The 25,039-nt window shown below is 44.1% G+C and overlaps 1 protein-coding gene across 3 annotated transcripts; it reads right to left on the reverse strand.

Moving 5' to 3' along the window:
• Nucleotides 1–433: 433 nt before the first annotated feature.
• On the reverse strand, nt 434–23,851 carry Znf667 (zinc finger protein 667). Of its 3 annotated transcripts, XM_029479246.2 has the most exons (6): nt 23,728–23,813; nt 22,417–22,533; nt 20,952–21,031; nt 19,661–19,787; nt 16,242–16,334; nt 435–3,675 (listed from the first exon to the last, which is right to left on the reverse strand). In XM_029479246.2, exons 3-6 carry the CDS (start codon nt 20,982–20,984, stop codon nt 2,099–2,101), a joined length of 1,830 nt encoding a protein of 609 aa, XP_029335106.2. In that variant the 5' UTR covers nt 20,985–21,031; nt 22,417–22,533; nt 23,728–23,813; the 3' UTR covers nt 435–2,098. The 3 variants fall into 3 exon arrangements, with proteins under 3 accessions (XP_085698500.1, XP_029335106.2, XP_085698501.1); XM_085842375.1 differs by lacking the exon at nt 22,417–22,533 and having other exon boundaries at nt 23,728–23,851; XM_085842374.1 differs by lacking the exons at nt 22,417–22,533; nt 23,728–23,813 and having other exon boundaries at nt 434–3,675; nt 20,952–21,013.
• Between the last annotated feature and the right edge of the window lie 1,188 nt (nt 23,852–25,039).

A 25,039-nucleotide genomic window follows, 5' to 3' on the forward strand; every position in this document is an offset into this window, starting at 1 on the left:
GTAAAGTAGTAGCCCAGCTGAGTACAAATAGACATAGATCCTGAAGTCAGCGGAGAACAAATAGCTCTACATCTTGTGGATAGGTGCGTAATAACCCTCTCTGTTCTGATCTTCCTGCTGAACTGTTTACCCAGTCAATATCCTGTTCCTGGGAACAGGTACATTACCCAGAGACAAAGCGACCCCCCCCCCTTCCTGCTCCTACGAGTATATAACCTGTGTGGGAAAAATAAAATTTGTCAGCTTGACCAGGGACTCCTGACTTGCTGTCCATTCTTTGTGTTTCTTGGTCCCCCACTCTCTTTCAGGTGCCCCTCAAGTCCCTGTTCGACGGCCTTGCGGGTAGGGACACCTCCAGTAAGGCCTCACCTGAAGTTCTCAGAGCCTCCTACCAGCCAGGAATGAGGAGCCTGTGGTGGTGGACATTTCCTATTCAAATCCCAATGTTTGTGCTCAAAATTAGAACCTCTATGAACTTTTCTTAACAATGTAAACAAATACTATAAGCTTTTCTTAACAAGAGACAGATGTTCTCTTAAACGGCACGTGCAGAAGAGAACATGTAAAAGAACCTCTTTGTATATAATCCAATCACACAAAAGAACTCAGACTTTATTTTTTATACAGCTTACAGATGCTGGAAAGGGGGGGCAAAAAAAAAAATACATTGAACGTATTGGATGGATCAAAGGAAAACAGCCAGTACCTTAATCTAGGAGTTCTCCCATGAACTAATCAGCTTGAGCTGTTATAACACACTATCACAGACGAGTTGACTTAAGAAAAATTAGGATCTCACAGTTCCTCCATGAGCTGGAAGTCCAAGGTGAGGGTAGCAAACTGGTCAGGTTCTGATGAGGATTTTTTTTCTTGGTTTGCAGATGGCCCGCCTGTGTCCTCACATGGGACAGGAGACAAGGTCTCTGATCAATAAACATATCAAAAAGGCCCATCTGCACCACAACTCCATTAATCTCATTTCAAAATATCATCACATTGAAGGATTAGGGCTTCAACATATGAGTTTTGGGATGGCACAAATATCCAGACCATAAAAACCCAAACACATATCTCAAGAGTAACTTTTTGTAGAGCGAATAGCAGTACTGCATGAAAACACTGTTTACTTATATAAATATAGAAGATTTATTTTCAAGTAAAAAAAGTAAAAAATAGCTTCTCCCTGCTCTCGTTTCTCATTCTTCAGTATCTCCTGCCCAAGCCCCCAGCCTGTCTTACTAAATGTTCACAGTGTATCTTCACAACCATGGAGGCAGTGTGACTGCTGTAACTACTATTTCTAGCACTCTAAAGACTCACTCTTTTCGTTCTCACCCCAACAAAGATCTGTCAGGAGAAAGAGGCACCCTGCTTTGCCTGGTCTGCCTGTTAGACTTAACACTCTGTTCTCCTGGGACCTCAACTTGGGCTCAAAGCTCCACCAGAAAAATGGACTCTGTAGCTCCAGTTCCATTTCATTGTATGTATCCAATAATATGTCCTGAACACTGTACTAGAAATGAAATGCCAACCGAAAAACACCTTCACTCACAAACCCAGATCCAAATTCTGAGCATACCTCAGCTGATTTCAGACCTTCCCTTCAAAATCTACCGACGACTTTGGTTCTTTGGCTTTCAAAGGGAGAATATGGCCCCACAGACACAAACCATTTTATTGGCAGAGAGTGCACTCCCTACAATGAATGATAGCTGATTTGTGATTTTTCAGCATTATAATGGTACAGAGGCAATATTCATTCAACTAGGAATTAGGTCTAAGTGTGATCTGTCCCTAGGCTGATGATGAGCAGGATGATAACTCTCACGATGCTGGGCAGCAGGGTCAGGCCGTAGCTTCCAGGAAGCCATACGGTCAGGAGAATGAACAACTGGGACTCCACATTACACTGTGCTGCTAAATGATCACATTTGGTAGGTCAGGTATATTAAATATATCTTTTGTCTCAAACGTTTCAACTTACGATGAGTTTATGGGACATACATCATCATAAGGCCAAGAACAGCTACACACACTTTCCATGTCTCTGGATACTTCTCTGAAATCCTTTATAGAGTCTGCAGACATGGCGACGGCTTTAGGATGCTTCCTCTGAATGTATACTCTGATGTCGAATCAGAGATGAGCTCCGACTATAAGCCTTACCACATTTGCTACATTCATATGGTTTCTCTGAAGAGTGACTTCTCTGATGTCGGATAAGGTCCGAACCACTACTGAAAGCCTTCCCACATTCATTACACTCATAGGGCTTCTCCCCAGTATGACTTCTTTCATGTAGAATGAGGGATATGCGCTGAGCGAAGGACTTCTTACATATTTTGCATGCGTAAGGCTTCTCTCCAGTGTGAATTCTTTCATGCTGTGCAAGATGAGCACTCTGGCTGAAGGCTTTCCCACACAGGTCACATTCATAAGGTCTGTCCTCACTGTGAATTCTCTTATGTCGGGTAAGAGATATTCGGTGGCTGAATGCTTTCCCACATTCTTCACACTGATAGGGCTTCTCTCCGGTATGAATTCTTTGATGTTCACTAAGAAATGACTGGCGGCCAAACACTTTACTACATTTATTGCACTTGAAAGGTTTCTCTTCCGAATGGATGTTGAGATGCACTTTAAGATTTTTCATTCCACCAAACATCTTTCCACATTCCTTGCATGCAATGAGTTTCTTTTTCCTTTTATGAATTTTCTGGTGCTGAATAAAGGATGAAAGGCGACTACACACCTTCTCACACTTGCTGCACTTAAACTGCTTCTCCCCACTATGAATTCTTAGGTGCAGAATAAGGGTGGAAAGCCGTCCAAAGTCTTTCTGACATTTATCACATTTGTAGGGATTCCCTGAAGTGTGAATTCTCTGATGGAGCATTAAGGCTGAGATCCTACTAAAGGACTTCCCGCATTTCCTACACATAAAAGGGTTTTCCGACTGGCAAGTTTTCTGCCTGAGACTCTGAATTAAGGCCTTCTTACTTTCATGAGTTTTCTTTCCAATACAAACTCTTTTATGTACAAGGACTGGCTGCTTTTTGAAGCCTCTTCTGTACTTATTGTATTTCTGTATTTTCTTTCTGTTGTGAATCCTCTTATGAAGTAAAAGGGATGACACCCGACTGAAGACTTTCCCACACTTCCTGCACTGCTGAATGTTGTCAGTAGTGTGATTATTATGGTGTAGACTGAGAGAGGGGCATGAATCTGAGGCCTTCTCATGGTGAACATTTTCCTTTCCATTATGAATTCTTCTATGTATCATAAGAGTTAACTTTTTATTAAAAATGTCCCCACACCTATCACATTCATAGCTTTTATTCCAATTGTGAACTCTCTGATGAAGAATGAGGGATAAGATCTGCCTGAAAACTTGTCTACAAGTACTGCATTCATAAGACCTCTCTCCAGTGTGAAAGTCTTGATGAAGTTTAAGAGATAAGCTTCGAAAAAAGGTTTTCCCACAAAGATTACACTTTAAAGATTTCTTGCCTGAATGTTCTTTCTTGGATTTGCTTGGGACTGAATGCTTGTTATGCTTTGCCTTCTCTGTGGGAACCTTTTGTTGTGAAGAAGTTGGTTTCTCACAGATGCTTGGCCCAGATTTGTTACATGAATTTGGTGGTAACTTCTTGGTCTCATACTTAGACCCTGATTCTGAAAAACACCAAGAAGTTAGGATTAGTTTTCCTGCGGTGAAGAAACGAAGCTCGGATAATAAAAAAAGGAGTCATTATAATTAGTGATTATAACAACCCAAAGTTAACAAGAACAACGTGTCTTACCATAGTTTCCATTACTATACTAAGGTCTTCTGATGATTATTTTTAATCATTGGTGTGACAAAATACAGAATCACGTAGAAGAAGGGAGGGCCTCTGAGGATATCTTAACTACCTTAATTGGGCAGCACTAATCCCTGGGCTTGGGGCTCCAGAGTGAATAAGAAGAAGAATTAATTATTAATTATTAATTATTACTATTGTGGGTGGTGCCATTCTCTAGGCTTGAGCAGAAAGCTAACTGAGCAATTCATGCATGAGTTCATCTCTGTGCTCTTTTTTTTTTTTTTTTTTTTTTGTTTTTCGAGACAGGGTTTCTCTGTGTAGCCCTGGCTGTCCTGGAACTCACTCTGTAGACCAGGCTGGCCTTGAACTCAGAAATCCACCTGCCTCTGCCTCCCAAGTGCTGGGATTAAAGGCGTGCGCCACCACCGCCCGGCTCATCTCTGTGCTCTTAACCGTGGATAAAGTGCCTGACTGCTTCAACTTCCTGCTGCTTTAACTTTCCCTCAGTGATGGTGTAACCTGGGATTATGAACATCCTTTCTCCCTTAAGTTGCTTTTTTCCTGGGTGTTTAATCACAGCAACAGGAATTCAGGAATGTTTGAAGTTTGAAAGTGAATAAACCAAGTTTTTATATATGTGATATAGTTTATCTCATATGCCACATTTAGCTCCAGACTGTCCATCAGTTAAATGTAATTTACCATATGAAACGTTTCCAAAAGGGAATATTTACACAGAAATGTTACATGGTTACTTGGGACTAATAGTGGAAATAGAAATGAACTGTAACCTGTCTCGAAAAACCAAAAAAGGAAAGAAAAAAAAAAGAAATTAACTGTAAATGGGTAAAAGAAATATTACCCGTGTTATAAAAATCATCTAAAACTGGATTGAGACATCAAACTTTGTAAATTAATAGGAAAATGGATTATACTCTTTTCTTCTTAAAGAATGAGTTCACTATATTTCTTTCCTTCTCTTCTTTTGTTTTTATTTGTTTGTTCTGTTTTTGTTTTTGTTTTTCGAGACAGGGTTTCTCTGCATAGCCTTGGCTGTCCTAGAACTTGCTCTGTAGACCAGGCTGGCCTCAGACTCACAGAGATCCACTGGCCTCTGCCTCACAAGCGCTAGGACTAAAGGCATGCACCACCATCGCCTGGCTGGACAATACTTTCAAAGTAAGTGAGTGCCTCTATAAAGTTATAAATACTAAAAGCATATTCTTGAATACCAAATACTGAAAACCACAAATATACTAACTATTAGGATTGAGTGGACATTTAAAACTATAAAAACTTTAAACTTAAGAGAAACAGCCGGGTGTGGTGGCTCTTGCCTTTAATCCCAGCACTCGGGAGTCAGAGGCAGGTGGATTTCTGAGTTCGAGGCCAGCCTGGTCTACAAAGCGAGTTCCAGGACACCCAGGGCTATACAGAGAAACCCTGTCTCGAAAAACAAAACAAAAGAGAGAGAGAGAGAGAGAGAGAGAGAGAGAGAGAGAGAGAGAAACAGAAAAAACCCTCCAAGAAAGCAGAGTAATATATTAAGCTAAAAAGAATGAATCTATTATTTAGTGATGAAATTGGAGTAGGACATATTAGTCTGAAATGGCTGAAAATAATTACTTGTGCTGATAACAGTGATGTCATGTCTGAATTCCAGGCAATCAGGAGGCTAAGTCAGGGAGATCCTGAATTCAAAGACAGCTCAGCACAAATGCATATATGCAAGCCAAGATAATAAGAAATTGTCTCAAAATTAAAGGAAAAAAAAAGTACCTTTAAGAGAATTCCTTTTTCAAATAATAAAGTACTTATATAGCATATTGATTATAGACCTTAATTTATTGGGGCACAATAAACAGAGAACTGTGCTATTCAATACAGTAGCAACTAGTCATATGTACTGACTGGGTACCTAAAACGTGGCTGATATGATAAGGGGTATGTTATGTGAGTATAAAATAGGTATATAGCAAAGTGTGAAGAAGGGCTATAGCCAGCCTGTGTATGGCAAACATGGCTCTAATAGAAGCCCTTCTCTCATTCCCCCTCCCCTGTAAACCCTTAGATTATATTCCTAAAGCTACCCACCAAGGACTATTCTCTTATTTGGCCAATCCCTTCTCCTGAGACTGACCACCACAGTCCAGGTATCAAAGTATTGAAGTGCAGCAATCAAAAGCTGCCTTTGGATCACCTAATTAACATGCACAATTAAAATTAAACATCTGGGGCTGGAGAGATGGCTCAGTGGTTAAGAGCACGGACTACTCTTCCGAAGGTCCTGAGTTCAAATCCCAGAAACCACATGGTGGCTCACAACCATCTGTAATGAGATCTGATGCCCTCTTCTGGTGCATCTGAAGACAGCTACGGTGTACTTAGATATAATAATAAATAAATCTTTAAAAAAAATTAAACATCTCATCCTAAAATGGGGGTTTCCCCCTTTACCTTTATAAACTGCCATTTGCCTGTGGGCCACATCTGTCTCCTCTCTATCCAGAGGCAGTCCTTTGTCCCTTTGGGACAAATACTCTTTCTCTCGATTCCTCGTTCCCTTCCTCTTCTCCCTTATCCTGTCTCCTGCTTGTTGTCTCTGATTCCCTGCCCTCTGTCCGTCTGGGGCAAATCGATCTCCTCTGTGCTGAGAGCTTGGTCTTGGTGTGTCCTGTGCCAACACCAAACCTTCCAGTGAATATGTTCCAATAAAAAGGCAAGCAGAACATCTCACTGCAGAAATCGTGAGCACATACTGTAGCATTTGGGACATACCAAATTAATAAAGAATATTAAAGAGAGGCCCTGCGTGGGTGATGGTAACACCATAAGCCCTCTGTAAGTGTCTTGGTTGCTGACTATCTTTCCATGTCCCGTCATGGTCTTTAAATTGGGTGGGAGTGGGCTGACCAGATAGCTCAGTGGGCTAAAGCATTTGCCACCAAGCTTGACCTGGATTTGATCTTCTGGATCAAGGTACAGGACAACCTTCAAGTTGTCCTTTCATCTCCAAATCTGCACTGTGGTGTATGTGTATGTGTATGTGTATGTGTGTGTGTGTGTGTGTGTGTGTGTGTGTGTGTGTGTGTGTATGTGTATGTGTATGTGTATGTGTATGTGTATGTGTATGTGTATGTGTGTGCACAATGTAATGTTTTAAAAAATATTTATTGCCGGGTGTGGTGGCGCACGCCTTTAATCCCAGCACTCGGGAGGCAGAGGCAGGCGGATTTCTGAGTTCGAGGCCAGCCTGGTCTACAGAGTGAGTTCCAGGACAGCCAGGGCTATACAGAGAAACCCTGTCTCGAAAAACCAAAAAAAAAAAATATATATATATTTATTTTATGTATGTGAGTACACTGTAGCTGTCTTCAGACACACCAGAAGAGGGCATCAGATCCCTTTACAGATGGTTATGAGACACCAAGTGATTGTTGGGAATTGAACTCAGGACCTCTGAAAAAACAGCTAGTGCTCTTAATGGCTGAGCCATCTCTCCAGCCCACCATATAATTTTTTAAATTTTTAAATGAAATGTATACAATTGCTACCTGACAGTAATTTTCTGAGAACTATAAATAATAAATACAAAATATCTGGTCCATACTATCTCCTCCATCTGTTAATTCTGATGTTCAAACACCTGAGAACTGAAGCTTTTTTGGTTCATTATTGATGTCGGGTCATTATGAATAAAAAGAACAAGACTATTCAAAGTGCCTTCAATTATTGTATTTTAGAAGATGCAATTATCTCGATGGCTGAGAGACACGCCCCTGGGCTTGTGAAGCATTATTCTGATTAGGATGAATGAGGGGAGACCCTCCCATTGTTGGGTGTTGCATAGGACTTTCCTCTAGGATTAAAACCATCCATCTTGGAAAGAAGCTCATTTAGACGCAGGATGTAGGAAAGCAGGTGGATAAAATAGTTATGTTGTAAAGGGGGAGATGATTAAAACATAGGATGGCAGTCCACCATTCAAGGAAACTCATTAAGACACAGGATGTTCTAAGAAGAGATAAAAATCATAGTATCCTGCAGAGAAGCTTGTTAAGATCAGAAAGTAAACATCAAAGGTTTTTGGAAGTCCCTGAAACTGAACAAATACGTTAGGCTTCTCTCTCCCTGAACATACGTAAGCAGTCAGTAATGGTTCCTGAAAGACATTCTCAAACAAAAGAGGCTCAGACTGCCTGAGCTGCCTGCAAGAGATACTCCCCAACCTGTTAGATAGACAAGGCAAGTTGTACAGTATGCTCCAGTTTTACAGCCTTTGTGAGCTGTTTTTTGTGCTGTTGTGCAGCAGTGTCCTCCAAGATTGAAACATTCCATTCTGTTTGGAACCTCTTTGGGTAAAATGATAAATACCTCAAGATACCATCAGGAAGTCCCTGAATCAGATCAGATTCACCAGGCCCCCTCCCTGCGAGAGTAAATAATAAAAGTTGAAAGTTCCTCTCAGACAAAGGAAGCTGAGCTGCAAAGAACACTGAAACCAGACCAGCTGCCTGGAAGAAACAGACACCAGCTGAGCAGCCTGGAGGAGGCTTAGATCAGAGTCACTTGGAAAGAACACTCTCCAACCTGTTAAGCTGCCTGCAGGATATCTGGGATGTTCCAGGTTCCCCAGTTTCTGTAGGCTGTCACTCATGCTGGGGTAGGCCTGGGTGATGCAGCCGTCTTTCAGTCATTTCTGCTCCTGTAAGTAATCCCTCACCCACACTCCTGGTAAGTAACTCCCATAAAATCCATTGGTTCATCAAGTTGGACTCTGGTGGCACCCTTGAGTTGGTCTGTAATTGGTTCCCTGTCTGGGGTGAGCAGATGTTTGTCTACCTTGAAGGGACTCTAGCTAGCTTGCAAACAATGGCTCTGATAGGCCTTGCCCTTGTCCCCCATTCCATCTGCCTTGCTAAAAACCCTTAGACTACATTCCTAAATCTGGGCCGCAAGGTCTATTCTCTTATTTGGCCACATCCTCTTCCTGAGACTAACTATCAGGGTCTAGCTATCAACTATTGAAGTCTAGCAATCAAAAGCCCCCTTTGTCTCACCTAATTAACCTATGTAATTAAACACCTCATCCTAACACAGGGTTTCCATTTTACCTTTATAAACCATCATTTCCCTATGTGCAATGGCTGTCTCCTCTCTATCCAGAGGCAGTCCTTTGTCCCTCTGGTTTCAACCCCCCACACACACAAACACCCCTATTCCTTGTTCCCTTCCCCTTCTCCCTTCTCCTCTAACTCCCTGTCTTTGCTCCTTATTCCCTCCCCTTTGTCCCTCTGAGCAAATAAATCTTTGTGCTGAGAACTTGGTCTTGGGGGGCCTGAGCCAATACCAATCTCTTACACACCTCTCCCCAGAAGAGTGTTGGATTACAGGGGGTGACTCTATTACATAGGCAGAGGTCCTGGACTATGTAAAAAGAATGTTGGGTGAACACAATATAACTTCTTGACCGTTACAGCTGCCCTTTTGTGTTTAATGCTTAAACAACAGTTAATGAAATGGGAATAGGAGGCGTGGCCTTGTTGGGGTAGGTGTGGTTTTGTTGGAGGACTTATGTACTAGGGGCCAGCTTTGAAATTTCCAAAGCATACACCAGGCACCTAGTCTCAATCTCTCAATCTCTCTCTCCGTGTGTGTGTGTGTGTGTGTGTGTATGTGTGTGTGTGTGTCTGTCTGTCTGTCTGTCTGTCTGTCTCCCTCTACCCCTCCCCTGGTGTCTACAGATCAGGATGGTAAAGCTCTCAGCTACTGTTCCAGTGCCATGCCTGTTTGCTTTCTACCATGATGATCATGAGCTAACCCTATAAAACTGTCAACAAGCCTCCAATTAAATGCTTTCTTTTATAAAGCTGCCTTGATTATAGTGTCTCTTCACAGTAACAGAACAGTGACTAAGACACCTCTCTCCCTTAAGTTGCTTTTATCAGCGTATTTTACCACAATTGACAGAAAGGTAGTTAAGAGAGAAGACTAGAACACGGTGGAGAAGGGGGTTGGAAGAATGTTAAGAGTCAGGACAGAGAGGAGTGTGTTCACTACACTCATGAATTCACTGCAACTGAGGGAGCCCTGACTTGAACTTCCCACGGGGCCTTAGGGAAGGTCCCTGAGTCCCCTTCCCTGCCCAGCCAATTAATGTAAAGATCACCAGAACCACCATTCATTATGTGCCTTGTTGCTGATGCTATAATCTGCCCTCAAAAATTGTATAAAAAGCGTATGAAAGAAAGAGAAGGGGTCGCCTCTGTTCTGGTGCAGGACAACCCCAGCCCAGCAGGAAATAAACCTCTTGCATCATCTCCTCTCTAGAGTCTCGGCTGAGGCCCAATAGTACAACTAAAGGTCTCCTGCCCAGGTTCAATCAAACAAGATCAGTCAGTATTCTAGCAGGCGACACTAAAAAACCCTCAGTGGTTTACATCAAACAAAACAAACAAAGCGCAAGGGGACATACAAGGGAGTGGGGGTGGGGGGTTGGGAAGGCTAAGCTGCAGGAAATGTTGAAGGTACAAGACATCTCACGAGCAAGTTCTCAGCACAAAGGAGACTTATTTGCCAGAGGGACAAAAAGCAGGAAATAAGAGACAGACAGGAGGACTAGGGGGAAGGGGAAGGGAACAGGTATTTGTCCCAGAGGGACAAAGGACTGCATCTGGATAGAGAGGAAACAGATGTGGTCTATAGACAAATGACAGTTTATTAAGGGAAAAGGGAAAATCCTGTGTTAGGGTGAGGTGTTCAAATTTAATGGCTATGTGCATTAGGTGAGCCATAGAGGAGTTTTGATAGCTGGACTTTGGTAGTCAGACTCGGGAGGATGAAGTGGCCAAATAAGGAAATGGATCTTGTAAGCTGTTTTTTAGCAAGGCAGAGGGAATGGGGGAGAAGGGCAAAGCCTGTTGGATTCATGTTTGCCATGCTTGGGCTGGCTAGAGTCCCTTCAGATATAATGTACTATATGCATATATATAAAACCCTCATTCATATACATATATACATGTTTGTATGTATATGTATGTATATATATATACACACATATATATACATATATACACATATATTTACATATACACACATACATACATACACACACATGTATATATAAAACACACATATACACACACACACACACACACACACATATATATGATGTTTTTAAAAGAAACTGGGGAATGGAGAGACGGCTCAGTTGTCAGGAGTGTACACCACTGCAGAGGACCTAAGCACATGTGCGGTGTAGTTTACAACCAACCACCTAACTCTAGCTCTAGGTGAATCTGATGTCTCTCCCATCTGCTGGCACCTGCATTCATATAAGCATATATACATAATTCTAAATAAATAAATAAATAAATAAATAAATAAATAGAATTTTGGAATCTATTGTGGAATACTTCCTGGTTCCAACCCCATTGGCTTTCCTTTATCTATTTTTTCAAGTTTTTGTTTTCTATGTGAGTATCCATATAAGTGTAGGTACATGAAGAAGCTAGAGAATGGTGATGGGTCTCCTGGAACTGGAGTTACAGGGATCCACCCACCAACAGTGCTAAGACTCAAACCCAGCTCCTCTGGAAGAACAGTAGGCTCTCTCAACCACTAAGCCATCTCAACAGACACTTTCTAATCTCTTTCTTTGCACCTTTATGTACTGAGGACTTCTTCTTTTCTTATACACATCCCTTCAGTTTATCTCCCTGTTTCAAAGAAGGGAGTCTAAACCAGACCAGATGCTATCGTTAAGCCCAGTGATATCACACAAGCCTGAAGACCCGAGTTATATCCCTGGAACCTATATAAAGGTGGAAGGAGAGAATCATTTCTTCAAAGTTGTCCTCTGTCCTCCGCACATACACACACTGTACCATGCACGTGCCCCCACACACAGAACATACAACATACACACATTAAAAACATTTAAGAGCAAACTAAAATAAAATAGGACATATTCAAAATTCTAGAAGGCAGATGAATGTCTACACACAGCAAGATAAATGACAAGATAGAGTCAATGCATTCAACCATATGAAAAATACCTTTGAGAGGGCTCAGGCAGTAAAGGTACTTACTTCTTCTAAGTCTGATTGCCCTAGCTTGATCTCTGGGACCCACATGGTGGAAGGAGAGAACCAAATCCCATACATTGTCATATAATGTCTGCAAACCATCCACATGCCTACCTACCACCTGACCTTTAGGTATGCACACACAAAAAGGTAAAGAAAAATCAAGAAACAAACCCCCTGGGCTGGAGCTATGGCTCAGTGGTTAAAACACTTGCTGTATAACCTTAAGAGCCAGACTCTGGATTTCCAGAACCCAAGTAAATGATAAGTTGTCCTGGTGGCCTAACTCCAGCCTCAGGTTTGTAGACGGGAGACCCAGGGCAGGCTGGCTAGCAAGACTAACTGTGGAGCTCTAGGTTTGACTGACAGACTCTGCCTCAGTGAGAAAGATGGAAGACTGACGGAGGATGGTTCCTGACACCAACCTCAGATCACCAAATGCACCTACACACTGTGCCCACATGCAAACATGCACACATACTCATGCTCAATGCATGCACATGTGTGTGTGACACACACACACACACACACACAGAGAGAGAGAGAGAAAGAGAGAGAGAGAGAGAGAGAGAGAATGGAAAAAAAGAAGTTTTAAAAAAGACCAACTTTCCAATAACCAAACAGAAAACAAGAAATAAATAAAATATGCTTCAGGATAGAATGAGAAAAACAATTTTTTTGTTTTTAGTTTTGTTCTATTTTTATTGTTGTTGTTTGTTTGTTTTCTGGTTTTCTTGAGACAGAGTTTCACATGTAACTCTGGTTGGCCTGAACTCACCAGGCTGGTCTTGCACTCACAGAGATCCACCTGCCTGTCTCCTGAGTGCCAGGACTAAAGGCATGTACCACCCCGGAGCAACATCTTTTCTTTTTTTTTTTTTTTTTTGGTTTTTCGAGACAGGGTTTCTCTGTGTAGCCTTGGCTGTCCTGGAACTCACTTTGTAGACCAGGCTGGCCTCGAACTCAGAAATCCACCTGCCTCTGCCTCCCGAGTGCTGGGATTAAAGGCGTGCGCCACCACGCCCGGCCATCTTTTCTTTTTAAAACAAAATAAATAGTAGTAGTAGCTGTCCCCGTTCCCCAGGGCCTGTGACTTTTGCGTCATGGGATTTTGAGCAAGAGTATAATATGAGGCATGGATTTCCCCTTGTGGAGCAGGACTCAGATCCAATCAGAGTGGTTGGTTACTTCATAAACCTTCAAGATAACATTACACTAGTGGGCATGCCTTGCCTGGCACGTTGGTACTGCTTTGGCTTCTTTGTATACTTAACTATCTGGGATTTGAACATGAAAATGCCCCCAGAAAAGTTCATATATTGAGGACTTGGCCCTTGGCTTGTAAGTTTAATCACTAACAGGGGATTAAACAATGAGAGTTAATCTGCTTTCATTGGTAGATTAATATCTTGATGGATTCCTAACAGGCTGGCAGTATTGAGAGGTGGTGCAAAGCAAGAAGTTGGGCCTAGATGGCAGAAGCAGGTCACTGGAGATTTGCCTTAAAAAAGATAACACCTTGTCTCCAGCCCTCTCCTGTCATCTCTGCTTCCTGGCTACTATACAGTTGAGCCATCCTGTAGCAAAGCAATTTTTACCACCTTGGGCCTAAACACAATGGATCCAGTCAACCCTGAAATGAACCCTCTGAAGCCAAAAACCAAAATAAACCTCTCTCTTTTACGCTGTATTTGTCAGTGACAAACACATACCCTTAGAAGCTCACAGTCACTAAAAGCTACACATCAGTGGTCTTTCTCCATAGCTTATACCTAGCTCCTGGTATGGTCATCTGCAGAAAAATTCAATGAGTGCTATTTTGAAGACTCAAATTAAACAATGTTTAACTGGGACAACCAAAGAGCAATTTATCCACATAGGGAAAGAGTAACTGAAAGGGAGCCAAAAAGAACAGCTAGAGAAGCCGGATGGTGGTGGCTCACGCCTTCGATCCCAGCACTTGGGAGGCAGGGGCAGGCAGATTTCTGAGTTTGAAGCCAGCCTGGTCTACAGAGTGAGTTCCAGGACAGCCAGGGCTATACAGAGAAACCCTGTCTCGAAAACCCCCCAAAAAAGAAGAAGAAGAAGAAGAAGAAGAAGAAGAAGAAGAAGAAGAAGAAGAAGAAGAAGAAGAAGAAGAAGAAGAAGAAGAAGAAGACGAGGAGGAGGAGGAGGAGGAGGAGGAGTTAGAGAAGTGATGAACACCTCTTAAGGAATGACAAAGTCATGCAAGTGTGAGCGCCATCAATCAGCTGATACCTCTTCTGATAGGAAGTGAGAAAACAAAGTCATGGGGTCCTAGAGGGGAGGAAGGTGAAGACCTTTGTTTCTAGATACAAAGGCAGGCTGAGTTTCAACTTTGGGTCCACCAAGTCACTGAGCCTCTCAGGATGGCAGTGCCCCATTCACCTAATGCAACCCAATTCTCCCATTATAGCATTGCCAGGAGGAACCTGTATCTCAAAGCATTCCTGACACTGTTGGGAACAAGCAAAATAAATCTACTCTAAGTACTACCATTTCATTTTCAGACTCCATTTAATAGAAAAAAACTAGTCAAGGTCCCAGGCCCTAGAGGAGCTGGAGATTTCCCAGCTGGACAGCTTTTTTTTTTTTTTTTTTTTTTTTTTTTAATGAGGAAACAGTTGTCTGAATCCAGACATCTCAAGGACAATGTTTCCTTTTTGCTGGCAGGGTCAAGCTAAGTTTATGTTCCCAGGACCACAAAGCTACTCCTAACCTGTCCGGTGAAAACTCCCTTGCTCAACCCCTATAGAAATCATTTTTAAATTCCAAATTTCCCTTTCCCAGCCCTGTCTCCTGGAATGACAACTCTAAGACTAATTAGTCATTATTAAATGCCTAGGCTATAAGCTTTGGCTCATTCCCTGACTAGCTCTTATTTAACCATTTAATCTACTCTATGTGTACCACTTGGTTAGTTACCTCTCCTTCAGTCCTGGCCAGCTTCTTCCTTCTCATCTCCTCAGCATCCCCCTCAGTGTCTCTCCAAGTTCCGATACCTCTATTTCCTTGGTCTGTCTCCCGTCTCATGTTGCAGAGCTCTCCCCACTTATCTTATACTCTTACTATTTCCCAGAATCCTCTGCCTTCCTGCCAGTGTCCCACCTATTTCCTGCCTCAGCTTTTTTATTGACATGGGGTGGGTGCTTATAGGAGATTCTTTCTACAAACCCTTCTGTCAAAATATGATTAGACAGTGCTACAGCCCAGCCAGTTCCCCCTCTCTTTATGGCTTTGTCCTTTAAATATGCTGTGCAATTTCCCTTCAGAGTAGTAGTGCAGCTCCTGAGTCTGTTCTGGGGCCCTGATGGATCAGTGGCAGCTTGATTACAATACATTTTTGTCATCCACATTGACTAGTGTTTGAGTTCATGTTGGATTTAAGCAGGCCCCCCACAACAACACCAAGTAGAGACTAAATGAACATTTGTTATTCTCACCCTAAGGACTCACACTGTGACCTGACCTCTTTGCACAGGCCTGAAGCTTTTCCATGGGTAGTGGGGAGCTCTCAAGCGACACTTCAAAGAGGACGTCCCCTCCTGATTGTGCAAAAGAAACACAAGGCAGGTACGGTTGTTTCAGGAAAAGAAGCTCTGGCACTTAATCAGCCACTGTGAGCTTATGTTTAACAGGAGGAAGGGTTGAGAGAACAGGATCAGGCCTTGAGGCATGAAGAAGAGTATTAGATAGGAAATGGTTCAAGGTATCCAAGAGTGATTTGGGAAATTAAAGGGAAGAAGGGGTTTTAAAAACAAACAAACAAACAAACAAACAAACAAACAAACCTGCAGAGAAGTTTCTTTTAAAATGAGAGTAAGAGATAAGAAGAGAAGACTGGAGGGGGAGGAGGAGGGAGATGGAGCACACACATGGCAACTGCCTATGAATCATGAGCTCATTGGCTGCTGGGAGAAGACCATAGGAACCTCTTCCAGGAAGTCCCCAGAACAGCCATTAAAGAACTCCATCAACCACAGGAAATATCTGACTTTTATAACTATTTCAAGGAGTACTAGGCTACATGGCGAGGGCCCTTGGGACTCAGTCAGGTTTGGGGGTTGCAGCCTTTTGGCTCGGATTAGTGTTGTGATAGTGTTCCCTGACCCTCCTGTCCTATGACAACACAGGAAAAAGGCAACATCTATGAGCCTGGCTCATCATTAGATACTATATCTGCTAGAGTCTTCCTCTTAGAGTTTCCAACTCTTAGGGCTGTGTATGACAAATTTCTGCTGTGACCAATAGCGCAGTGTATGCAGTGCTTTGGCTGTCATTCGCAGCTTGAATGACAAGACATAGACCTTGGTTCTCAGTCACTCACCAGGACCCCAGCGTCTTCTTGATGGCTCTATCACCCATGGTGCTTTCCCTTTCTCCAACAAGGCGATGATATTTGGCCTCCGGCAGGCAAGACCTACACATGGGACAAATACCGGAACCAGTCATTAAGTGGGCACCACTGAAATCAGAGCCAAGTCTTGTGTTAATAAAATGTGCGTTTGTCATCACAGTGAGAATACACTGTGAATGTGGGGACACAATGTGAGCGGCAGCTGCACAATGGGAGGATAGTAGGAATAAGTGTAGACATGGTGATCTTTTTTTTTCTATTTTTTGAAGGAGTGTGAAGTTTCAAGACAGGGTTTCACTGTGTAGCCCTTACTGTCCTGGAACTCGCTTTGTAGACCAGGCTAGCCTCAAACTCAGAGATCTGCCTGCCTCTGCCTTCTGAGTACTGGGATCAAAGGCATGTGCCACCACTGCCCTGAGAACATAGTTATTTCTAAGAAATGTAGATTCATGACACCAGGCACTCAGCTTATAAAACTTTGACCCTCCAGAGTGGTGTCTTTCATATATGCTAATGAGATAGTGGGTGCACATGAGCTCCTCAGAATCAGCTAGAGAAATCAACAGTGATTATAACTTTGGCCTCCATCCTGTCCCCTAACTTCACAAGAGGGCTGGGGAATCAAATCAATTCCTGACTGATCAACCAAACCAATACAATGAAGCCTTTATAAACCCAAAGGAAGGGTTCAGAGAGCACGCTAAGGTGGGCATGGAGACTCTGCACTCTCCCCCCACCCCTGCAATCTCTCCTGACTCATCTCTTCATCTGCAGTCTCTACAGCATCACTTATGCTGAACTAGAAAACTTAAAGCCCATATCTGAGTTCTATCAAACCTGGGAGAGGGCAATTTGTAGGAACCTCCAACCTACAGTTAGGTGGGAACTCCAGAGGCCTGGACTTGTGAATGGTATCTGTGGTGGTTGGCACTTAGGGAGTGGCACTATTAGGAGGTGTGACCTTGTTGGAGGAAGTGTGTCACTGTGGATGTGAGCTTTGAGACCCTCTTCCTAGCTGCCTGAGGACACTCTTCTCCCAGAGGCCTTCAGATGAAGATGTAGAACTCTCAGCTCCTCCTGTGCCATGCCTGTGTGGATGCTGTCATGCTCCTGCCTTGATGATAGTGGACTGAACCTCTGAACCTGTAAGCCAGCTCCAATTAAATGTTGTACTTTATCAGAGTTACCTTGGTCACAGTGTCTGTTCACAGCAGTAAAACCCTAACTAAGTCAGAATTTGAGGTAGGGATAGTCTTGTGACACTGAGCCCCTAATCTGTGGATCTGATACTGACCCAGGTAGATAGTCAGAATTACAATGTCAGCCTGATAGTCAAGTAAGAACTTTTTGTGTATTGGGGTAGCCTTCTGCTCTGATATCAGACTATTCTGGGCTTGAATGGTTAAGTGTGAGAGTTGGTTTTAATTTTTCACATAGAGATGATGAAAGCTAAGTTATATACAGTAGAGTTGTTTAACTCTATAAAATAAATTATTTTTCTGAACATAGGGCCAGGTGCTTCTGGCACGAGGTCTTACGCTATCACCTTTCAGCTCTAAATCACCCTCATTCTATGATCCACTGGTATGTTAGACCTCCACTCAAGGTTCTGAGGCCAAAAAAGTACATGTATGAAAAAGCAAGTAGTATATGCATTGCTATATGTTAAAATATCTATAACTGTTAAACACACACACACACACACACACACACACGAGGAAGAAAATAGCAATTGGATCCATTGAGGATTTACGAAGTCAGAGAATTTGACTTTGCATGGCCTCAAGCTCTGCAATCAAATGTGCCCTTTGCCAGTTTTGCCAGTTGGAGTTCTATTTCAGTTTCCAGTTTTCTTTGAATCCCCTATTCAGAACTCATCTCATATAAGCAAACCAGACAGCACCCCCCCTTCTTTTTCAGAAATCCGAATTCTAGCTTTGCAAGGCTCTTCCTTTCAGCCGTAAAAAGCTATCAACTCTTCCTTCTCTCCCCACAGCCTTGGAGGTGGTAGCTGCATCCCTGTTATACCTCTATGATAAATCAATGTTCAAGTTCACCTTTTAATACCTGTCAACTCCTTAGAGTAAATTCTTTTAAAGCAACAATGATAAAAATTACATGGCAAGGGGGACTGGAGAGATGGCTCAGAGGTTAAGAACAATGGCTGTTATGCAGAGGACCTGGGTTTGATCCCTAGCAAATACATGGTGACTTACAACTGCCTGTGACTATGGTTCCAGGGGATCTGGTGCTCTCTTCTGGCCTCCATAGGTACCAGTTGTGTACACGGTGTTCATACATACATTCAGGCAAAATGCTCATATACATAAAATATATAAATCATAAAAAATGTGCAGTTTCGGGCTGGTGAGATGGCTCAGTGGGTAAGAGCACCCGACTGCTCTTCCGAAGGTCCAGAGTTCAAATCCCAGCAACCACATGGTGGCTCACAACCATCCGTAATGAGATCTGACTCCTTCTTCTGGAGTGTCTGAAGACAGCTACAGTGTACTTACATATAATAAATAAATAAATAAATCTTTAAAAAAAAATGTGCAGTTTCGCTGGGTGTGGGGGCGCATGCCTTTAATCCCAGCACTCAGAAGACAGGGGCAGGCGGATTTCTGAGTTCAAGGCCAGCCTGGTCTACAAAGTGAGTTCCAGGACAGCTAGGGCTATACAGTGAAACCCTGTCTTGAAAAACCAAAAAAAAAAAAAAGTGCAGTTTCCATATGACCCACCCATTCCATTTATAACCAAGGGAAATAAAAACATATGCCCCAAAACCTATTCATGAAAGCTCACAGCAGTAATTCATTAAAAGTAGAGCAACATAAACACCCATTGGTTAATGAAAGATAAAACGAGATGAACTCTAGCCATACAATGTAATGATTCAATAATACATCAGAATAAAGTACTGATATGTGCAACATCAGTTGTGAGCCTCAAAACATTATACTAAATGAGAAAAAGCCATACAGTTATGACTCCATTTGTATACAAGGCTCAGAATAGCAAATCCAAAGAGACAGAATGACAGCTAGGGATTGCCCACTCTCACAGGATATACAGACATGGGAAATGAATTGCTCTTGACTACCAGGTTTCATTGGAGAGTAATGAAAAAGGTTCCGTGGCAACTGATGTCTAACTCTGTGACTACAGTAAAAAACCAACCAACTGTGTAATTCAGAAACAGACACAGACACCACAGACACACACGCTTTTAAAAGAATGCACACAACTTCCATTTTCCTGAAAAGACCCTAACTGACTCATGCCCTTCACAGGATGGTTCTGGATTACTGACTGCGGCTGGGTGGGGCTGGGGTGGGAAGTGAAACCTTACCAACTGAGACAGGGAAGTGTGGGCCATGACACCTTACCAACTGAGACTAGATTGTGATAGTTCTCCAACATGACATCCTCGTACAAATCTTTCTGAATGGGACTCAGCCATTCCCATTCCTCCTGGGAGAAGTAGATGGCTAAGTCCCCAAAAGTCACTGGTGCCTGAAATGAAAGAAAATTAAGAGTCTATTCAACCAGGAGCTTCAAAAGTGCTTTCTGCAGGGCTGGAGAAGAATGGTGACTACAAGCGACATGTCATGACAGGGGTTATGAAACCAAAAGAGCAGAGGTATTAAATAATGTTAATAGCATGTAACATAATAATGTAATAAAATAATGAAACTGTTACTAAAGATTATGCTGCTTTAAAAAAAAACAACAGCAATTTGGACTTACTGGTTTTTATAGTCAAGGCATTTTTTTCTCTAAGTACCTAACTATACTGGTTCACTCAGTAATCACCCTTAGTAGTGGTAAGGCATTGTCAAGAGGATCATAGTAATACTACAAATGAGGAAACTAGGACCTAGAGAGGTGAGATAAATTATTCCAGTTTCATATAATTACTAAATAATGGAGCTGGCATTCAATCGTACCGTCTGGCTCCTTCCAAATTGAAATCTGTTCTTTAATCTGATTACCAATGGTTTATCACAACACAGGAAGATGATGTGTATGGGGTGGAGGATAGACAGATGTACACGTTCATTTGGGCGTGGTGTGCACGTGTAAGGGTGCACACATGCCAAGCAGATGGAGAGCTGAGGTCGGTCAGCTGTTCTCCACCTTGTTTTCTGAGCCAGGGTCTCTCGCTCACCCTGGAGCTCCAGGGGCAGTGGGATTTATTACAGATGGATATTATTACAGATGGATATTATTACAGATGGATATTATTGAACCTGCCCTTTATTTCTTTTTTTCTGACTTTTGGTTTTACATTTATCTACTTACTTATGTGTGTACGTGGAGAGGTATGTGCCATGGTGCAAGATGGATGTCAGGAGACAGTTTGACATTCTCTCCTACCACAATGTAAGTCTTGGGAATCAACCTCAAGTGACCAGGCTTGGTGGGTGGTGCCTTTATCTGATGAGCCATCTCGATGACTTTTTAAACAGGAATCCTAACTTGATCATCCTGATTGAATGGCAAGTACTTTACTGCCATCTCCTTAGCTCCAGGAAAACTTAACTTATATAGAGTACCTAGGTTGCGGGGGGGGGGGGGGGGGCGCGGGTGGCGGGTGGCGGGGAGGGGGTGAATGTACAAAATGTGAAAACAAACTGTGCGGGACCAGAATGACCCAGGGTTACAGTCACCACTTACCTTGGATTTTGATTTCCCTCGGACTGCAGGCATCCTTTCCTCCCGCTTCTGATGGTCCACATTCAGACTGAGGCAGAGTGCTAGCAGAAAAGAGATGATGAAGCTCAGTGGCCCTGATGTCCCCAGTCCCCAGTCACCTGTGCCAGGCCAAGGTGCCTGAAATAAGCCCCCACCATCATTAGAGTCGGGAAGGGACAAGAAGAGAATCACACAACACTGTCTGTTCCTATGATCACAGTAGGCTCCTGGCCAGGACACTAAGGAAGAGAGTACAGACACCTGGCCACCCATCTTATGGCAGGTGACTGCAGGTGACAGGTACTGTAATGAGAGTCAACGCAGGAAAGTTGCTGTTCCCATGCACCATTTGTTCAGGTGGGGACACAGGGCACAGGACACGCAGTGATTTAGGGTCAAGAGCAGGGCTCCTTACTATTTCCTTCACTACTCCCAGAGCTACCAAACCCAGAGAAGCTGAGTAACAAGAAGCATGTGCTGAGCCGGGCATGCAGCTCAGTTGACAGAGTGAGATGGCCTGGCATGCACTAAGCCCCAGGTTTCCACATCCAACATAACATAAACTGGGCATGGGGGCACATGCATACCCTAAGAGGTAAAACAAGGACCGTATAGGGGGACCAGAGAGGGATGCAGGAGTTACGGTTACCTCTCTAAGAGGGTAGCCATAAGCTGACATCTGAATGTGAGCCACAGGGTACAGGGAAGACAACCTTTCCAGGTACAGCCAAGGCCCTGTGCTAATGAAGCACGGACTTGATGTGCAGAGAGATATAAGAAGGCTGTGTGTAGCCAGAAGTGGGAGGGGTTGGGATGGGGGTGGAACATGCCCTTAATCCCAAGTAGGACTATACAGAGAAACCTCCCTCCCACTTGGACATCCTACCCCACTACCCCCCATCTCCCCCTCCCCTCCCCACCCTCTAGCAAAAAAAAAAAAAAAAAAAAAAAATGGCTGTGTGCTAAGACAGAGTGAGGTGAGGAAGGCTTGTGGAACCAGATCAGGAAGGTGACAGTGACAAGATATAACTGGGGGAAAGGTGAGAGGAACTGAGCAGGAGAAAGACTACTCAGACTTTCTACTTAACAAAATTTGGAGGTGGCTACACGGCATAAAAATGGCTTTGGTGACTGTGGAGAAAGCAAATGGTGTACTAGAGTCAGTCATTAGGCAGCTATATCCAAAAAAAAAAAAAAAAAAATGTGGACAAAGTGCAGCCAGTAGGGACTAAGGAAACCTCTTTACCCATGTGTCCACAGGAGTCTCCATTCTGAATTTAAGAGCAGTGCCTGTGTAGCCCTGTCCTGGAAATCTATTTGTAAACCAGGCTAGACTTGACTTCACAGAGACTCACCCTCCTCTGTCTCCCATGTGCTAGCATTAAAGGTGTCTGGCCTGAGGCCCTTCCCACTCCCCACCACTCCTCTACTGAAGCCTTCAAGCTACCTTGATAAGGAAGACACCCAACAGGTTCCACAGGTCAGGGTAGGATGTAACTTTCCCGCAGGACCATTCTTGGGCAGACACCAAGAAGCCAGGTGCTTGCCTAGGGATAAAAGGAGTCTGGGGGGCAGGGGTGGGGGTGGGGTGAATGACGGCCAAATTCCAAATGTAGACACTAAAACACCACTACAATCCTACCTGTACAGGCCAACAACACACCACCAAACCTCCACCCTCAGCACTACAACAAAGGCCAGACCCTACACCACACTCAGTATGTCCCAGGCGTTATACAAGGCATTTCACCTGTATTATTTCACAGTCCGTTTAGCCTTTCCATCAACACTCTGATGAGCGCCATTTATCCCTTTGTACAGAAGGAAAAGTCTCATCCCTAACAGGTTCAGTTTCCCAGACTAGGCCATCACATCTCCTCCTCTAGAGGAGCCCGTTGCCACGGTAACAAATGAGATGAGGCGCGATCAATCACACACTGGCACACACTCACAAAGCCATTGTCATCTGGTGGCTCACTGTATCTCTAGACTTTGATAAATAACTTCATCAGCCTCTCTCTCTCACACACACACAAACACACACGCCAACACTCTCACACACACACAAACACACACGCCAACACTCTCACACCCACGCAGCTAGTGACAATAGGGATACTCAGAACTATGTGCCCACACCCTTGGGCCCCTCCAGCCTGCGGTGGCTTCCTTTCCCACTAGGACTCGAATCAGTTCCTGTACAGTCACCTGTCCCTGGGCCCCACAGGCCGAGTGCCCTCAGACTATGATAAACAGCTCCATCAGTCTGTCACACTCACACACAAGTACAACCGAGATGCTCAGAACTCTGTTCCTACATCCACTAGCGGCCCCTTCTTGTAGTGTCTTCCTTTACACAGGGCACACTGGTCACATCACGCAGTTGGTGGTATTCGCACCTGTTTCTTGGGGCTCACAGGTCTAGTCGGTCTCTCCCTCTCCCTTCCCCCCTCCCACTTCCCTTCCCCCCCCCCTTTCCACTTCTCTTCTCTCGCGCACACACATACACACGTGGAGTCTCCTGAAGGATTCTCATACTGTGTTCACCCCACAACAAACAATACACGCCAAGCATACACGAAGCTTCAGGCGTGCACCCGAATCAACTCAGATCACCAGAGCGACCCACGCAAACAGGTCTCTGTCTCTCTGTCACACACACACACACACACACACACACACACACACACACACACACACACGCATGCTATCAATCATTCCCACTGAAGGAAAGCTCGCAGTCACCAGACCCCCTCACCTGTCTCCCTGCTGCGTCCTCCGTCTCACAGCTGCCACAGAACTGCTAGCGACAGAGCTCCCGCGCCTGCGCACTCGCCTCCCAGACCCCCAGGGATCCCTTCAGGGCCTCTCCCGGGTCCCCCCCGCCCCTCCAGAAGGACGTAGGGCAGTGCGGCCCCGCCCCCAGGGCTTCCCCCGAGCGTGGAGCCACGCCCCCTGACGCACAACTAGACGCTGCTGTCGCAGAACCCCGGAGACAGCGCGAGGCCACGCCCTCAATAATTTGGCCGGCTATTCTGCGGACTCGTGTACGCCCTCCTACGCTAAGCGCTTTTCTAAGGGGTTTGGCCAAGCTCCCGTTAGAGTCCATTCAGCATGCGTCCTTTCCGGGATGCTTCTCCTAGCGTTCCACACCCCGGACTCACAGGGCTTCCACGCGCCTTACGCCGTGCACAACCGCGAGCTTGTACGTCCAACCTCAGGCTTTGGCCAGGGACTAAGGATGTCCACGCCCAGAAGGGTGTTTCCACCCTCGTTGTCGCCCGTCTGGAGACCCTGTGACCCTGAGAGGAGAGGACAGATTTTCTTCTGTGGCTGTTTGAAAGCCATGGGGGAAACGATGGGCACGTGAGAAGAGGAGCGTTCCACCGTGGAGTCTGATTGAAGACTCTCCACAGCACAATTCAACACTTATTAAGGCCGTACTCCCTCCCAAACTATAAACCTGAATTTTTCTAGGAATCTCAGTATAAATCCCACGTAAAGGGGAAAGGCCTGCCCTAAACCTCTTGAGCAACCCTAATGATTTCTGGTCCTACCTTATCAAATTATAACTCCGTTCAAGTCACTTCCGGAGTCACTTTACATCTCACCAAGTAGAAAGAGAATAGGGGTAATACTTGAGGAAACCCTAGGCTCAGTGAAGGACAAGGAATGACTCTCGGGTCGCACAGCAATCACCAGGATAAGGGTAGACTAGACACCAGACCCTGTTATGGCATCCCTTAGCAAGAACACAGTCATTGGTGTGCGCACAAGTGAAATGCTGTCAGCTGCACAATTCAGTACATCCAACCTGCGTGTAAACATAAGTGCCTAGAGAAAGGGAAGTGACTCATTTAGATCTTCAGTCAAGACAGTGATGAGCGTCAACTGTGACATCTGAATGGTCGTTGTGTGGGAAACAACGGCACCACTGAGAAAACACAGCGACTTCATTTCACCGATGGGAAAACTGAGGTTCCAAGCACATTGGACCTCACCTGAGGCCCCAGAAAGAGGAAGGAGGAGGGAAGCACGGAGGTTCAGTTCTACACATCATTTCTCTAAAG

The sequence above is a fragment of the Mus caroli genome, unplaced genomic scaffold (genome assembly GCF_978045245.1).
Source record: "Mus caroli unplaced genomic scaffold, Mus_caroli_1 scaffold_8, whole genome shotgun sequence".
NCBI classification, from domain to species: domain Eukaryota; kingdom Metazoa; phylum Chordata; class Mammalia; order Rodentia; family Muridae; genus Mus; species Mus caroli.